Source organism: Prionailurus bengalensis, chromosome A2 (assembly GCF_016509475.1).
Source record: "Prionailurus bengalensis isolate Pbe53 chromosome A2, Fcat_Pben_1.1_paternal_pri, whole genome shotgun sequence".
Lineage (NCBI taxonomy): Eukaryota > Metazoa > Chordata > Mammalia > Carnivora > Felidae > Prionailurus > Prionailurus bengalensis.
In genome coordinates this window covers 17,093,517-17,111,836 of record NC_057348.1, presented here as the reverse complement: position 1 = coordinate 17,111,836, position 18,320 = coordinate 17,093,517, and the positions used below count along the sequence as shown (strand labels likewise).

General features: G+C 46.4%; 1 protein-coding gene across 2 annotated transcripts; it reads left to right on the top strand.

Moving 5' to 3' along the window:
- Positions 1 to 2,255: 2,255 nt before the first annotated feature.
- Positions 2,256 to 17,072, top strand: ELP6 (elongator acetyltransferase complex subunit 6). 2 transcript variants are annotated; one of them, XM_043587282.1, is made up of 7 exons: positions 2,256 to 2,440; positions 4,512 to 4,590; positions 5,816 to 5,886; positions 8,982 to 9,100; positions 10,765 to 10,966; positions 13,019 to 13,165; positions 15,272 to 17,072. In XM_043587282.1, the coding sequence occupies exons 1-7, from the start codon at positions 2,309 to 2,311 to the stop codon at positions 15,398 to 15,400; spliced, it is 879 nt and encodes a 292-aa protein (XP_043443217.1). In that variant the 5' UTR covers positions 2,256 to 2,308; the 3' UTR covers positions 15,401 to 17,072. The 2 variants fall into 2 exon arrangements, with proteins under 2 accessions (XP_043443217.1, XP_043443218.1); XM_043587283.1 differs by lacking the exon at positions 5,816 to 5,886 and having other exon boundaries at positions 2,420 to 2,440.
- Positions 17,073 to 18,320: the final 1,248 nt, after the last annotated feature.

Below are 18,320 nucleotides of genomic sequence, written 5' to 3'. Positions count from 1 at the left end.
TGAAGCCTGTTTCGGATTCTGTGTCTCCCTCTCTCTGACCCTCCCCCATTCATGCTCTGTCTCTCTCTGTCTCAAAAATAAAATAAATGTTAAAAAAATTAAAAAAAAACCTAGAATAAACAAGATCAGCAAGGTTGCAGGATACCAGCTAAATATACATAATCAATTGTATTTTTACACATTTGCAATGCACGACATGAAAAATGAAGAAAAAATTCCATTCACGATAGCATAACAAAGAAACAAGGAGTAAATTTAACAAAAGTACAAACTTTATATTCTGAAAGCTACAAAACATCGTTGAAGGAAATTAAATATCTAAGTAGATATAAAAATTTCCAATGTTCATGAATTTGAAAACCTAACATTGTTAAGATGACAATATTCTTCAAATCCATCTACAGATTTAACACGGTCCCTATACAACCCCAGCTAAAGGGATCCTTACCTTACACGATGTACAAAAATGAACTCAAAACAGATCAATGACCTAAGTGTGAGAGAGAAACCTAGAAAATACTTAGAAGACAACACAAGGGTAAATTTTCATGACCTTGGATTCTGCAATGGATTCTTAGATGACACCAAACGCCCATGGAAACAAAGAAAAAAAGAAGATAAATTAGATATTATCAAAGCTAAAAATGGGGCACCTGGATGGCTCAGTCGGTTAAGTGTTGGACTTGGACTCAGGTCATGATCTCATGGCTGGTGAGTTTGAGCCCTGTGTTGGGCTCTGTGCGTACAGCTCAGATCCTGGAGCCTGCTTCAGATTCTGTCTCTGTGTTTCTCTGCCCTTTCCCTGCTCACACAGTCTCTCTCTCTCTCTCTCTCTCTCTCTCTCTCTCTCTCTCTCTCTCTAATACAAATAAACATTAAACAATTTTTTTTAAGCTAAAAACTTTTTTGCTTCAAAGGAACCACCAAGAAAGTGAAAAGACAGCCCATGGTTACAGAAAAATACATACATCCATTACTTCAAAATGAGCACCTGCCATGTGCCTGGCAATCTTTTAGGCACTGAGGAAATGAGACTTAAAATGAGAGACAAAAATCCCAGCCCTCCTGCCATCTGGTGTGGAGATTCAAATAAGGACATTAACCTGTCCAGCTGTTCATCATCAACACAGATAAAACCAGCTGTAACCAGAAACAGTATTTCTCTCAAGAAATACTGCAGCTGCTAGTCTGATAGTATCCTATTTCTCTGAGTGACTCCTGCTTTCTTACTGAGAAACTGTTTTCTAAAGTTGAAATTTGGCTGCTAGAAATCATGTCAATTCCTTCCAGGCAACAACCACCAGAAATTGATCTATTGTTGAAAAGTTGGGTTTGTTATTCATTGCTGTGAAAGAGAATGCATATCATGGGAAATCGTGGTGTATATCATTAAGAGTGTTAGAACATAATTACAGGACTTGGGCTTGTTAGATGATTGGGAGGAGGGTTTGGGATAGGATGCTGTCAGAAAGTGGGGATAATTCTATAATTGAGTACCTTAATAGATTTCATCTACAGGGAGGCCAACTAGAGTGAGGCTAAACCTGGGACTGGTAAAGAAGCCATAGTCCTCAGGTTGGGGAGAGGATGTCTAGTAACTTGTGGTTTGGACAATGTTCATGTTTTGTGTTCAACATAAAAGCAGGGGGAAAGGATAGTTTGCAAATTTAAACAGGATGGTCAGGGAAGGCCTCGAATATAGTGACATCTGAGCAAAGAGACCTGAAGTAAGTGGAGGATTTTTTTAATCGTCTCAACATCTAGACAAACAGCATTCCAGTAAAGAGGAACAGTTGGTGCAAAATCCCGGGCAAGAGCATGGGTGTGTTCCAATCATATTTTCATAGGGAGTCTACCCTCACAACCTCTTTACGAAACCTACCCTACCCCACCATTACTCCCTCATCCTGCTTTTGCTTTTTTCCAAGAACTTTTCAACGTACAATTCTGTGTTCATTGCGTTTGCGAGAAAGGGCAGGCATCCTCACTCATCTCGTTCCCTATGTAGCCCTAGCTTTGAGCAGTGGGGGACACACAGCAGGTGCTCGACAGGCACGTGTGGAGGGGCGAACTGCATTGCCCCAAATCCCAGCGTTGGGGAGAGAGCGAGGCCAGGTGAAGGAGCAAAGCACCAGCACCTAAGACCCTCAGAAAAAGCGCCACAAGACCCGTACCATCCACCACCCCAGCCGGATGCCCGCCCTCGCGCGTGCGCCGGCAGCAGCCCAGATCCAGGCGCTTGGCTGATTGGCTGCGACGGCTTCTCGAAGCGGCGTTGCGCGTGCGCGCTTTCCTCGCGCGGGCTCGAATGGTGTGTAGCTCTTCGCATTCCCCGCCGCCGCAGCCCCAGCTCCCGGTCCGGGAAGGCTCATTCTCAGAGCTCGGAATGTTCCCTGAACTCAATAACCTTCTCAACACGACTCCTGACAGGGCGGAGCAGGTAAGGCGTCGCGCGGTGGGAAGGGGGCGGGTCCCGGAGCGTGGCGGAAGACCGTATACCCGGATGAAGCGCACGCGGACTCGTGGGAAAGGCACGACCTCCGCGGGCATGAAGCGCCTGGGAGTTGTAGTCCAGGGATGGCCGCCCCGGGGACTGGGCTCCGCCCTGGAGCCTGCGGGAGGTGGGGGTCTTCTCAAAGGCTTGTGTATCTTTGAAAGTGCCCAGGACGGTTGGCCGACTATGCATCGGCTTACGTACACAGACGGATACCGGGGGGCCCTGTGCGTTGTCACTGGGGTGGGGGGCCTGGCGTCTAGAGGAGGTTGCCTGAGAGTTTGATTCTCCACCCTTCACTTGAGACCAGCTTCTTAATCGCCCTCGGTCTCTCTCTGGCCCCTCAGTACTCCGCGGTGAACGCTGCTCCTCCTCCTTTTCCTCATCCTCCTCTTGGTCTTTAATAGTGCTATTCCAAACTGCGTTCAGCCAGCGTTGGCTTGTATCAAGTCTGCCTGAGGCATAGCAGCCTCGCCAGTCTTTCCTTCTTTCTGTACTTTGGGGCATCCCGAAATTTTTTATTTTAACCCAGGGGTTATTTCTTTCAGGAATTTACCTGGTTCATTTTATAACCATTGTCTTCCTAAGGAAATGGTAAACTCCAGGCAGCCAAGACATCGTGTGTATCGATCAGGCTTGCTTGCTTGCTTATTTATTTATGAAAAAATTTAAAATGTTATTTATTTTAGAGAGAGAGCCAGAGTGCGAGCAGGGGATGGGCAGAGAGAGAGAGAGAGAGAGAGAGAGAGAGAGAGAGACAAAGAATTCCAAGCAGGCTCCAGGCTCTGAGCTGTCAGAATAAAGCCGATTCAGGGCTCCAACTCAGATTGGGAGATCATGATCCGAGCTGAAGTTGGATGCTTAACCGACTGAACCACTCAGGCGCCCCTCAATCAGGCCTTTTTATGATCCCCCGCCCCCCCCCCCCCCCCCCCCCCCGCGCTCAGTGTCAGGCAAATTATAGTTTTAAGTAGACCCTTGTGGATTTCAGTTGCTCAAGCCTGAAGATGTTTCTGGTGACCTTGCTAATTACTGCTGGCACCTCCAAAGTGCTCAGCCCAAGGCCAGACTGAAGGAATGGAAGATCAAAGTGGGCACCAGGAAATGACAGCCCTGGAGGTAACCCTCAAGGTCTGATGGTGCGATCTTTCATATTTTATAAGTGAAAAAAAAGTCACAACAGTACAGCAGTGTCGTGTCTGATACCATTTGATTGCGACCTTCCCTATCACTGAAAAGGAACTAGAGGTGGCTGCAGCAAGGCAGTCAGCCACTGTGGAGACCATCTTTAGAGGTCTTTCCAGAACTCTCCATGATCAGAGCTTTTCCTGAAGCAGTGTCTAGGGCCATTGGGATGAGAATTTTGTTATTGGAATTCTCTGTCAACAACTACTCTTCCCTCTCTCCCACCCTATTGTACAGATTTGGTATCGGAATTAAAAATAGGGAGGCGCCTAGGTGGCTCATTTGGATAAGCCTCCCACTCTTGATTTTGGGTCAGGTCACCATCTCACCAGTAGTGAGTTCAAGCCCCTCGTTCGGCTCAGTGCTGATAACTCAAAGCCTGCTTGGGATTCTTTCTCCCTCTGTCTCTGCCCCTCCCCCGCTCATGCTCCCTCTTTCTCTCTCAAAAATAAATAAACTTAAAAAAAAAATAGGAAGGAAGTTGGATCATACTACTTTTTTGGAGGTCCATTCCAGTCTTAGCAGGCTGTGATTTTTGTTGGATTCTAATGCTAAAAGCTTCTCTAGTTCTTCCAAGACCGGTCCCTGAGTTACCAAGGTGAATGAGGAAGGGAAGGGTTTTTATTCTCTCTTTGCCTTGGGAAAGTGGAAGCTGAGATGTGCTTGTCCGTAATGAGTGACTTTAATAACAATCACTCTAACTTTTGGTTTTTCCATAGTTTTGACTTACTTTCTTCTTTCTGGTAGTGTGTGTGTGTGTGTGTGTGTGTGTGTGTACTGACCTCTTTCCAGGGAGTCTAATTCACCTTTTTGTGTTCCTCTTAACTCGTAGGGGAAACTGACTCTACTCTGTGATGCCAACACAGATGGCAGCTTCCTTGTGCACCACTTTCTCTCCTTCTACCTCAAAGGTATACGACTCATTGGTGCTATAGAAAAAGAAACCTAAGGCTAAAAGCAATAGGAATGGTATTAACTAACTAGGTCTTAGGTGTTTGGGTAGCCAGATGGCTGTTTATTAGGTAACAGGTTACTTGACCATCTTGTTCCCTGCCCATCCCTGCCAAAGGGTGGTATGTGCTCCTATCTTCCCTTCTCCACCCAGTGTGCAGGCATGGTCTCACTGAGATCCTCGTGTGGCCTCCTGATTTAGTTGCTCCTCAGTCTTTATGTATCTCTCTCTTTTTTTTTTTTTAAACATTTTGATTTATTTTTGAGAGAGAGAGACAGAGCATGAGCAGGGGAGGGGCAGAGAGAGAGGGAGACACAGAATCCAAAGCAGGCTCCAGGCTCCGAGCTGTCAGCACAGAGCCCGAAGCGGGGCTCGAACCCATGAGCTGTGAGATCATGACCTGAGCAGAAGTCAGATGCTCAACCAACTGAGCCACCCAGGCGCCCCCCAGTCCTTGTGTATCTTGAGGTTTTTGGGCTCTGGACCCATTGACACGTTGCCCTGGAAGTAGATGCTTCCTAGAGAGCATAGGAAAACTGTGGGGCCACTGCAGTTTACATATGAAAATGGATTAGAAGAAGAAAACAGCCAAATGAAAAAAAAGACTCATTTATCAGCTGATTCTCCGTGAGCCCCTACTGAGCCAGGCCAGAATAGAGGGTACACCTTTGTCATTCTTAGTTGTGATCGTTTACAGCTTTGAAAGTTGTTTTCTTTTCCAGATGATATTATTGTCAGGATTGAAAGAGCAAGAGAATCTATAGATAAAATATTAGAACTAATTATGTTCATTAAGGTAGCTAGAGTTTCTTTGTGTTCCACTTATAATTTCTTGGATATAAGACCAGTTTTTAAAAAAGTGAGTTGTTAAAAAAAAAGTTGTATTTCTGTACAAACAGAAAAGTATTACTTTTTAAAAACCACAATTTATTTACAATAGAACAAAACAAGGTACCTATTGATACACATAACTGAAGAAGTACATTTCAGGATCAATGAAATAGGTATAATTATTATATATGAAAAAAAGTGCAGCTTAGAGTCAAATTGGGGATGTCTGGTTGCAAGGCCTCTTGGGTCTATAGACCCAATAAAGTCAGAGCTTTATTTTCTAGAGGTACAAAGTATATGAGACTGATTATACATAGAGACTTTATTAAAAATCTGTTTATTTTGTTTTCTAGCTAATTGTAAAGTCTGCTTTGTGGCACTGATCCAGTCCTTCAGTCACTACAATATCGTGGGACAGAAGTTGGTAAATATTGTAGACCTCTGTGGTGCAGAGTATGTGGGTCATGCAGGTGTGAGTGGGGCCAAGGCTGGGCTCCCCTGGTTGGGTTGTAGAGAACTTAGCAAGGGAGGGACTGAGGAAATCATGGAGTTCTGAAACCCTTATCTGGAAAGCTAAGGCAGCATCTCTACCTATTTTACTCATTTAGAATTTATAGAACCAAATCAGTTGTTAATTAATCAAACCTAGCTCTACTGACTCTGGACCAGTTAAGATTTTCTCCTTCTCACTGTGGGCTTTAATCTTAGTTCTGCTGGGTTGGAGACCCACAGCTTGGTCTACCACCAAGTTGAGTGCCTCCTACTGTTTCTCCCTAAGTCTACGGCTTAGTACTCAAAGGTGGAGAGAGGTGCTTTTGTGACCTGCTCCTTACCTCATCTCAGCCTGCCTTTCATCTTATCAGATGTAGGCAGGCAAGAATAAGATGGCCAAGAGTCTGGTGAACCTTCTGGCCTAGTTTAGGCCATCACCTGTGACCTGTGACCAGGTGGGCTTACTAGTTTTTGTTTGTTAGTTTTGTTTTTATTTATTTATTATTATTTAAAAAAAAAAATTTTAATGTTTATTTATTTTTGAGAGAGACAGAGACAGAATGCAAGTGGGTTGGGGCAGAAAGAGAGGGAGACACAGAATCTGAAGCAGGCTCCAGGCTCTGAACTGTCAGCACAGAGCCTGACGCAGGGCTCGAACTCACAAGCTGTGAGATCATGACCTGAGCCGAAGTTGGATGCTCAACTGACTGAGCCACCCAGGCACCCCTATTATTATTAAAAATTTTTTTTTTATTTAATTAATTTATATTTGAGAGAGAGACAGAGAGAGAGAGAGAGAGCATGTGGGGGGGGGGTCAGAGAGAGAGGGACAGAGAGAGAATCCCAAGCAGGCTCTGCACGTCAGCACAGAGCCCAATGTAGGGCTTGAACCCACAGACTGTGAGATCATGACCTGAGCTGAAACCAACAGTTGGATGCTTAACTGACTGAGCCACCCAGGTGCCCCTTGTTTTGTTTTTTGTTTTTTGTTTTTTGTTTTTTGTTTTTCAACATTTATTTATTTTTGGGACAGAGAGAGACAGAGCATGAATGGGCGAGGGGCAGAGAGAGAGGGAGACACAGAATCGGAAACAGGCTCCAGGCTCTGAGCCATCAGCCCAGAGCCCGACGCGGGGCTTGAACTCCCGGACCGCGAGATAGTGACCTGGCTGAAGTCGGACGCTTAACCGACTGCGCCACCCAGGCGCCCCCCTTGTTTTGTTTTTAATAGGCTAGCCTCAGAGAGGGAAAGAACCAGACCACCCATTAGCAGTGACTACTGAAATGCCAGTCTTCCTATTGGACCATTACACTGCCTGATGTCACTGTGATGGGGAGAAACAAATGAGAGAATGGGAGGAGGGTAGATTCTTTCCCATCCTTTGCAGAGAAGGAAGACCTCCTGTGGTAGAGGTCAGAGCATGAGCTCAGGGAGAGCAGTCATGTCAAGAACACACGTGCATTCCAGGTCTGTGAAGCATGTCTCTATGGCCCTAGCATCAGTGTCTCTGGGTGAGAAAGCTGTGTATTCTCATGTCCAGATTGGCTACTTCTTCTGTTGCCTTTGAATCATCAGCACAGCAAGAATGACAGACACGGTACTGGGCACGTGAAGTCCATGAATGTGAGCCTCCATACTCTTAGCGTATTATTGAACTGCCATTAGTAGAATTGTCATGAGCAAGAGCAAAGGTGAACAGGAGTCTTTCTCTCTGCCAGGGGTGGCTGTGGAGCTCATGGTGCTGCATAGCGGAGGACACTGGGGTATAAATGAGCAATTGAGACCTGGTCTAGGGGCATGAGGAATCTAAAGAGTTCCACGTGACCTATTTCTGCACAGAGAGAGCAGTGAGTTGCAGATTTAGATTGTGTCTGTCCTTGGGTGTTTGTTGAAATGCAGATTCTTGGGCCTTGCCTGCAAAGCTTCTGATTCTGGAGGTTTGGAATGGTGCTCAGGGATCTGCATTTTAACTGGATGTTTCCTAAGAAAAAGATTCTTAATTGGGTAGTTTATAAAGAGCCATATTAAGAAGTTCTGGTCTAGAGGTGCCTGGTGGCTCAGTCGGTTAAGTGTCAGAGTCTTGGTTTCATCTCCGGTCATGATCTCATGATTTGTGAGGTTGAGCCCCACACCAGGCCTGCGCTGACAGTGTGGAGCCTGCTTGGGATTCTCTCTCCATCTCTTTCTGCCCCTCCCCTGTTCATGCTCTCTCTCAAAATAAATAAGTAAACTTTAAAAATTTTCTAGAAAATAAGTTTTAAAAAAGCTCTGGTCTAGAGGAGGGCTAGACATAGTGTAGCCACTGCCATTTGTTTATGAATCGTGTGTGGCTGCTCTTACTCCAGAGTATTGCAGCGTAGATTGTCTCGCCCTTTGCTAAAAAAGTTTGCTGAGCTCTGAACTAGTGCATCAAGAGCTCGTATTGTCCTAACTCTCATGGGAGTGCTTCCTTAGAGGTAAAGGGAAGAGAAGGAGAACTTGCTGGTAATGCAGTCTTCCTGTATTCTAGGCAGCCTGGCAACTCCAATCTCTGAGTTATGTTATTTGAAAGCCTCAGAGCAACTCTGAGGTCCTGTGCCACTGATGCGTAAACAAGAGGGTTTGTGAAACTCAAAGCCAAAATTTGTCCCTGTCTCCTTCACCAGCATTTTTCAGACCTTGGTCATTCTGCCACCATTTTATTGTCATTATTATTGTTTCTAAATATACTTAATTTTATAAATATGTGCATTTGTAATACTACTGCAAATTAGAACCAAGTATTGAGTAATCACAAAAATGAGCATATAAACAAAAATGTCAGTTTTTTAAAAAGTGATAAATGTAGAGGCTCACCTCAAAACCGTGGGGATCGTGGGTTGGGACCACGCAGTGGAAAGAAGGCGTGGGCCCCATACAAAGGTGTACAGGTACACATTTGCAGGGCTTAGAATGTGTCCTGTACCTTTTTGTGAGCTGGAATCCAGCCTCTGTGAGGGGTTCCTCTGCAAGGCACATGAATTCATTCTCCTCTGTGTTGTGTTTAGGGTGTCAGCCTGACTGTGGCACGGGAGTGCGGGCAGCTTGTGTTCCTAGAAGGTCTTAAGTCTTCGGTGGATGTTTTCTTCCGGGCTCAGGCTGAGCCACACCCCTTGCAGTTCCTCAGGTCAGTCAGCCTGCAGCCCAGCCCAGAAGTGCATGCCTGGTAGGTGGACCCAGACCAGCTTTGCTGGGTGATTCCTCCCGTGCATGGGTGGGGGGACAGAGCTGGCTTTCAGAGGTAGCCATTTCCCTGGTGTTACAGCATTATTGGAAAGCTCTTGGCTCTTAACCATGGGCTAGAGGGTATATGCCTGACCCCAAAGCTACAGAAAGCATTATTTGCTGGGAGTATGGCAGAACGGTATGTTTTTCTAACCTTGCTCAGAGCCCTAGCACACACCTTTATTCTGTTTTGGGGTTGATACAGGGATCGGCACACTATGGGCCATGGCTAGCTACCTGTTTTTGTAAATAAAGTTTTATTGGAATAGCTGCATTCATTTGTTTGCATATTGTCCCTGGCTGTTCTCTCCCATAGCACAGTTGAGTAGTTGAGACAGAGATCATTTGACCCATAAGCCTGAAATATTACTGTTGGCCTTTTAAGAAAAGTTTGGTGACCCCCGGTTTGCTATTCTGAGATTGGTTTTCCTGCTTTTTGTCTTTTATGAGTGTCAGCCACAAACATAGCTCTGTGCAGACTCCCCACCTGTTCTTCCTTCACCACAGAGGAGTCCGTATGGGAACTCTCCCTGCTGCCCCCTCTCTCAGATGCCACCTTTTGCAGTGGCTGGAAGGCAGTGTGGAGTCAGAAGGCCCTGTGCCCTGACCCTGTGTGTGTGATCTCTCACATAGCTTTTAGCATCTCTGAACCTGGGTGCCTTCGTCTGAATGATGGGCCTGGTGACACCTGACCCCAGGTTGTGGGAAGTTGTTGTCCTTGCTGTTAGTGGGCCGCAGACCTGGAGCGTGAGCAGGTGCCTGGGCCCTGTGCTCTGCTGCTTTTTGAGCCTCTCTTGCTGGGAAGTGACTGCCAAGGTAGTCATTGGAGAGATGGAGGTAGCTGGGCCACCTTCTTTAGAAATAGATGGAATCTGGGGCGCCTGGGTGGCGCAGCCGGTTAAGCGTCCGACTTCAGCCAGGTCACAATCTCGCGGTCCGTGAGTTCGAGCCCCGAGTCAGGCTCTGGGCTGATGGCTCGGAGCCTGGAGCCTGTTTCTGATTCTGTGTCTCCCTCTCTCTCTGCCCCTCCCCCGTTCATGCTCTGTCTCTCTCTGTCCCAAAAATAAATAAACGTTGAAAAAAAAAAAAAAAAAAAAAAAAAAAGAAATAGATGGAATCCGGTAGGTACACAAAACTGCCCTTAGACCTTGGTTCTCACCACCAGGCCACCTGAATGGCTATTTAGCTTTTTGCACCCATTATGACCTCCTGGGAAGACGTCTTCTGCCTGCCCAATCCAAATTAATCTTCTAATACCTTAAGCTCTTGGGTTGAGGGGCTGGCTGCATGGTGTCTCTTAAGGACCCAGGAGGCTGTTTATTTTTGTGTACCCCAGTTTCTAGCACAGTGCTTTGTACCTACTAGGCCTCAAGGAATATTTGAAGTACAGCTTGCTTGTGTATGCACGCATGCCTTTTCTTTCCAACCAGATCATGAACCCCTTAGTGCCAAGGACTATGATCCAGTTCTCTGCCTCCCCCAGCCCTTTCCTGTGGTGCTGCTTGGTCCCAGATAAACATTTGTAGACAGAGTGAACTCTCTGGTGACTCTCGCTTGATGTTCCAGGGAGGCCAATGCTGAGAACCTGCAGCCACTGTACGAGTTTGTGCGGGAGGCTCTGAAGCCCGTGGATGATGGAGAGGCTGCATGGAGGTGCCCAGTGCTGCTGGTGGACGACCTCAGTGTGCTGCTGAGCCTGGGCATGGGTGCGGTGGCTGTATTGGACTTCATCCACTACTGCAGGGCCACCGTGTGCTGGGAACGAAAGGTACCGACCCGCCTGCTCTCCGTGCTGCTGCCTGTGATCTCCATAGGCCCAGACAGGCCCATACCTCCCTTGTTTGCAGTGATCTTTTTTGTTTATTTGGGGGTTTGGCTTTACCCTGGTAGGCCCAGAAATCTTTTGGTCTGCCATCCTTCCCTCCCCTTCTTGCCACTGCTAAAAAAATAAAGCCCTCAAAATTAAAAGATTGACCAGTACTGTCTCAAATGGGACCAGTCATGTGTGGTACCACGGCAGTCCCAACTCTGCCACCCATTGCTTTGTGTCCTGGGACAAGTCATTATCGCTCTGGGTGTGTTTTGAAGATCAGTTGAGATATAAACTGCATTAAAAATTGTGAGATGCAGTACAAGTACAGGATGTAACTTTTACTGTCAAATTATGAGGCAAAAATGGGGATTTTACCATAATAGTTAAATAATGATAGTAGACCCACCTATAAAATAGGAATGGCTGTGGTGTCCACCTCGCAGGAACCAAGCTGCAAGAGTTAAGTGACATGAAGCTTACAACACTCCCATGCAGCGTCTGGCCCCCAGTGGCAGCTCTTCAGCGTGCGATGGTGCCCCTGGGAGGGACCTGCGGCCCTTAGCACGGTGTGGTCAGGCCAAGGGTGCTGGGCGGTTGGGATGAGCCAATGGAGTCAACCAGGGTGCATATACCCAGCACTGCACGCCGAGCACCTCCCAGGTGCAAGAGCTTACCTGGCAGCTGTGTTTAGGGGAGCTCCTGGGACTGTGTGGCTATAGGCACGGGGTGGGAACCAGGTGATGGGGAAAGAATGGGAGGAGGGGAGAGTGGAAGGGGCGTGGAGGGCACGGCTCGGTGACAGTGAAGCGGCCACAGCTCCTGCAGCTTAGCCTGCTCTACTAAGTGCAAGTGCCCACTACCTCCCTCGTTTGGTTAAAAAAAAACCTCTTTTAGCTGAAAAAGCAAAACTTGGGAATAGTTTAAAAAAGAAAAAATAGGGCGCCTGGGTGGTTCAGTTGGTTGGGCGGCCGACTTCGGCTCGGGTCACGATCTCACAGTTCTTGGGTTTGAGCCCCGCATCAGGCGCTGTGCTGACAGCTCAGAGCCTGGAGCCTGCTTCAGATTCTGTGTCTCCCTGTCTCTCTGCCCCTCTCCTGCTTGCACTCTGTCTCTCTCTGTCTCTCTAAAGTGAATAAAAATGCTAAAAAGATTTTTTTAAAAATAAGTAAATAGCATAAAGAGTACTTTAATAAAAAGTAATGATCTCTTTCCTAACGTGTATTCTGGAGAGTGTGTTCAATTATGAACATGTTTATGTGTATGTGTTTCTGCATTTTTCTTCACATTACTGGTAGCCTGCCTTTTTTCTCATTTCATAATGCACGGTGTCTTTTGATGTCCATTGCCCAAAACCAGAATAGACAGATCTGCTTCATCCTTTTTAACTGGACGGTATCCCTTTGAAAGGACTTACTCTTCAAGGTATCCCCTTCAGTGGGTCAGCCTTCCCCTCTGGTTCTGGTTGGGTAACTCCTACTCGCTCTTCTGACTCGGCTCAGGTGTGCACACCACGTCACCCTCTCCTCCGGGCCAGACATGATGCCTCTTCCCTGGGCTCCCCTAGCCCCCCATGCTCCCCTTTCTCCTGGCTTTGTGTCCTGTGTTGTTAGTATCTTTCTGTCTCCAGGGTCCATACTGGTCCCCTCTTATCCCCACTGTGGTGTCTGACACGTGCTGTGCACTCAGGAGCTGCTGACTGGATGAATTGGTGCCTAGCAGAAAGGTGGCACTTTTTGCTAACATTGAGGACCACAGACTGAGCTGAGCTTTGTTTAAGAGGGATTGAGCTGGTAGTATAGGTTGGATGTGCTGGTGAGACTGTCCAGCAGGTGATTGGAATTAGGACCCTAGAGCGCAACAAGGGTCCTTCCATGGAGGGGGTGGTTGCAGCGGCAGCCAGAGGCTGCTCTGGGCGAGGACATGCAGGGGAGTGGAGGCACTGAAAGCCCGGTACTCCCTGGTGACCCTGCCCGGAGGAACGGTTTTCATCTTCCATCTCTGTTGCAGGGAAACATAGTAGCCCTGGTGCACGACAGTGGAGACACCGAGGACGAGGAGAACAACATCCTTTTGAACGGCCTTAGCCACCAGAGCCACCTGATCCTGCGGGCTGAGGGGCTGGCCACTGGCTTCTGCAGGGACGTGCATGGGCAGGTGCGCAGGGGCTCACTAGGCCTGAGCCTAGACTGTGTGTGGGATAGTGTCAGGCCCTGGGGGTTGTCTGGTTGGGGTGTTTCTTCGGACGGACGGAAAACCTCAGAAGTTGTGAGAACCCAAATTAGAGTCTGTTCCAGATGGTGCTAGCCTCATGTACCTGTTCAGGTGTTCCATGGTGGTCCCGTTTGTGACCAAAGTACAGCTCCTAAAAAGGAGACCAGATTGCCTCCTGGAATAGAATGCAGGGGCCCTGCTATCAAATAGCAGAATGCCTCTGCAGGACCACAGCAGGCTTTGTATACTCAGGTCAGTGCTGCTGCTTTTATTTTTTAATTTTATTTTAATTAATTAATTTTTTTTAAGTTTGTTTATATTGAGAGAGAGTGTCTATGCAGGTGAGGGGCAGAGAGAGAGAGGGAGAGAGAACAAATTCCCAAGTAGGCTCCTCACTGTCAGCATGGAGCCCAATGTGGGGCTCAAAATCACGAGCCACAAATCATGACCTGAGCCGAAGTCAGACACTTAACCAACTGAGCCACCCAGGCACCCCAGTGCTGCTCCTTTTAAAATACAAATGTGGGGGCGCCTGGGTGGCGCAGTCGGTTAAGCGTCCGACTTCAGCCAGGTCACGATCTTGCGGTCCGTGAGTTCGAGCCCCGCGTCAGGCTCTGGGCTGATGGCTCAGAGCCTGGAGCCTGTTTCTGACTCTGTGTCTCCCTCTCTCTCTGCCCCTCCCCCGTTCATGCTCTGTCTCTCTCTGTCCCAAAAATAAATAAACATTGAAAAAAAAAATTTTTTTAAAATACAAATGTGGAGGCACCTGGGTGGCTCAGTCAGTTAAACTTCCGACATCAGTTCAGGTCATGATCTCTCAGTTCGTGAGTTCGAGCCCCGTGTCAGGCTCTGTGCTGACAGCTCAGAGCCTCCAGCCTGCTTCAGATTCTGCCCCTCCCCTGCTCACACTCTGTCTCTCTTTCTCTAAAAAATAAATAAACATTAAAAATTTTAAAAAGTAATAATAATAAATAAAACACAAATGTGGGGAGACCATGCCCATGGCTGGGGTTGTTGCTGCCCCACTCTTGCCTCTGACCGAAATATTTGAGAACTCAGGAGGAAGCTGAGAGCCCTGCCTTAGAGGAAGGTCAGGTTCTACCCCTCCCAAGGGGCTACCATGCTTCTGTGCCTTCTGGAACTTTTTTTTTTTTTAATGTGTATTTATTTCGAGAGAAAGAAAAGTGCGAGTAGGGGAGGGGCAGAGACAGAGGGAGAGAGAGAATCCCAAATAGGCTCTGTGCTATCAGTGCAGACCCCAGTGTGGGGCTGGATCCCATGAACTGCAAGATCATAACCTGAGCCAAAACCCAGAGTTAGACGCCTAAATGAATGAGCCACCCATGTGCCCCTGGAACTTCTCTTTTGGAATCATCCCCCAAAGCTGTCATGGCTTCCAGGTTAACTTGATGTTGACCACTCTTGGCACATTAGAGGTGGGTGGGAGTTTTGGCCCAGAGTCATTCAGGGGTAGCTATAGAAAATAAAACAAAGGAGCAAGCTCAGAAATGCTGTGTTGGTCGTGTTCATGTGCATGGCATGAGGAGAGGGTCCTGCCAGGAAGCTTGTGTCGTGGCTCTAAGGCCAGTCCCCCTGAGCATTCTAGCATGTCTGGCATTGAGATATCATCAGAATAAGAATAAATGTCTAGCCTTCCTGAGCCTCTGAATTGGATGTACTGATTTTAATGAGTCGATTTTCCCAATTATTGTAGCCGACAGATATAAAACCATGCTTAGGGAAAAGAGCAAAAGAGAACACATAAAAATACTTTAAGGGTTTGTATCTGGGGGGCTTTTTTTCTTTTTCTTTCTATTTCACACTTTCTGTAGTGAGCAAATATCACTACTGTAATGAAGGGGAAACCTTTAGTTTTAGTTAGCTGGTCATAAGCTTTGTTTTAGAAGCCAGCCCCTGGCTGCATGGCACATGACTGTGATCTCAACTTAGGGGCCTTAGTTGCAGGTTACAGAGGAGGCAGGTAGGGTTCATAATGGAGCAGCTAACTTGGGGGCTGCTTCTCTCTCATCCTGCTTCTTGTCACTGTAGCTGAGGATCTTCTGGAGGACGCCATCACAGCCCACCACCCAGCGGGATCGGAGCCTCACTTACCAGTACAAGATACAGGACAAGAGCGTGTCCTTTTTCGCCAAAGGAATGTCTCCTGCTGTTCTGTGACCTGATTGAGGGGCAAATGTAGCTACCTTGGACTGTTTTCAGATGTGAAAGATGAAACAACGAGTGGGAATGGATCTGCACACCTTTGAAGTGGTATTTCAGCCTGGATTGCCACCACTGTGACCCGATGCCGTGGAATGGCTCTGTGACAGTATGCCTTTGTGGCCCAGGGCCCTATTCCGGAAACACATAAGGAATTGCAACCCGGCCTCTGCTGAGACAGATGCCACATATTGAAACCAGGTGAAAGTCATCCCAGGAGCCTTTCATTAAATACACTTTAGCCTCAACTGCCCATTTTTGGCTTTTGAGCCTTTCAGAGCCAGAGAAGGTATAACTGTGCCAGCCAGGGGACAGTCCTGGGTGGCAGGCATACGAGGTGACAACTTGGGTAATTATGGCTGTGGTAAGGCGAGTCCTACATCATGGCTTCCTCACGATGGATTGTCTCATTTAATTTTCACCTTCATCCAGCAAAGGTATTTTTCCTTCAGTACAGTAAGAAAACCGGCTTAAAGAGGTTTGGAAACACGCTCACGGTTGTAGAGCAGGCTGTAGATAGTGGAGCCTAACTCTGACGTCCACACTTGCTGACTGACCCTCAAGGAAACCAGGGGCAGGCTCCCTAGCCGGTTCACAGCCTCCTTGGTTGTGTGGTATCCCTGACCCAGGTGTCATGAAACTGCGGCCTTGGTCACATGAGGCTTCATGGCCTTGGTGACAGGGGTAAGGAGTGTTCTTGCCACCAGGTGGGATAGGGCCTTGGCAAGTTGCTGCCTCCCTTACCTGTAAAGACTGAAGAGGTGAGCACTTGACCCAGCGTCCCATAGATGCCAACTTACCACACTCTGCCCATTGGTCAAGATCACCTCAGTAGACACTGGGGTATTCCCTTAAACTGGGTACATTTTGTTGTACCACAATGAATTATTTTTAAAATTAAAAGTAAATAAAATGAAAAAAATAACACTGCAGGGACTAAGGAAATTTCATACCTGTTGTTTAATTGTAACTTTTTCACATTTTGTAGTCTTCATAAGAGGAAACAATTTATCACTCCTCCCCTCAAATCATAAAAAAAAAAACTTAAAAAACTAAAAAAAACAGGAACGCCTGGGTGGCTCAGTCAGTTAAGCCAACTCAGTTAAGCTCCGACTGCAGCTCGGTCATAATCTCATGGCTTGGGAGTTCAAGCCCTGCAACAAGGCTCCTTGCTGACAGTGCAGTGCCTGCTTGGGATTCTCTCTTTCCCTCTCTCTCTGCTCCTTCCCCACTTGCACTTTCTCTCTCTCTCTCTCTCTCAAAATACATAAATAAACAAACAAACAAGAAATAAAGCAGGGAAGGGGCCTAGGAAAGTGAGGGATAATGAAATTTTAGTTTTTTCCCTGTAGAGGAATTTCTGAATTAAAGCCTGGATTGGCCCTCACGTGGTATCAAGATTGTTCTTTGGAATGATGGAGCCAGTTAACAGTGACCTCTACGTTTTCCTCCACCAGTGTTGGATTTAACTTAATTTTTACTAACTTAATAGTTGTGTAAAGTTTGTAAAAATGAATATCTCTTTAATGGCTAGGATATAATTTTCTTTGTATTTTCCCGTGTGTTGAGAATGTATTCCTCACTTTTAATGACTTATCAATTAGAATGTGGTGTCAACTTTGTTTTCTCAGTTCTTTGTAATATTTTGGAAAGGATTTTATCATTGTCTGTGTTCATGTATATTTTTTTCTATATTTGGGTTTTTAAAAATACTTTATCTTGGGGCACCTGGGTGGCTCAGTTGGCTAAGCATCCGACTTCTGCTCAGGTCATTATCTCTTGGTTTGTGAGTTTGAGCTCCGCAGCAGGCTCTGTGCTGACAGCTGAGAGTCTGGAGCCTGCTTCGGATTCTTTGTCTCCCTCTCTCTGCCCCTCTTCTATTCTCTCTCTCTTTCTCTCTCTCTGTCTCTGTCTCTGTCTCTCTCTCTCTCCCATTTCAAAAATAAACGTTAAAAAAAAGTTTTGGGGCGCCTGAGTGGCTCAGTCGGTTAGGCGTCCGACTTCAGCTCAGGTCATGATCTCACGGTTCGTGAGTTTGGGCTCTGGGCTGACAGCTCGGAGCCTGGAGCCCACTTCGGATTCTGTGTCTCCCTCTGTCTGCCCCTCCACTGCTTGCACTCTGTCTCTTGCATTGTCTCAAAAATAAATAAACATTAAAAAAATTTAAAAAGTTTTGTTTTCTATGCAGATATGCATTAATTCATGAAGTATTTGTGGAGTTCCTGTTTTATATGAGGGACTCAAGATAAAGACGGTCCTCAAGTCACCTCCTGTGCTGTGATTGGGGCTAGGGAACAGGCATTGAAATAAATAACGTGCAGCTGTGGAAAAGATAATGCGGGCCACAGAAGCAACTCAAGTGGTGAGTGGGGACAGATTGGTGGTCACAGGAAGGAGTAATTATTTCCCATCACGTTTTTGTTTTTGTTTTGTTGTTAAGGGAGCAGAAAACTGGGGAAGAATTTATGGAGGCAGTACTATTTGAACAAGACGTTGGAATGTTCCTATTTTGTCACTGATGTTACCTTTGTTCTTCAGGATTCAGGAATATATTTTTCTTCCTGAATGGAATGAAGGTGCTGTTCTTTGTTGTTGTTTCTGGTTTAAAATAATTTAAGAAAATTAACTTCTTTAGAATTTGCTACAGTACTGTAATTTGTCTACCTGCTGATAACTAAATAGCCCGACAGTATTTATAGTATTTACTGAAAAGTAGTGATCCTCTCTATGTAGTTTGGCTTTATTTATACGTAAAGTTCTTAAAGCTGAGCTTTTCTGAAATTTATCCTTTTTTAATTTTTTATTAAAAATTTTTTTAATGTTTATTTATTTTTGAGAGAGAGAGAGAGAGAGTGAGTTGGGGAGGGGCAACGATAGA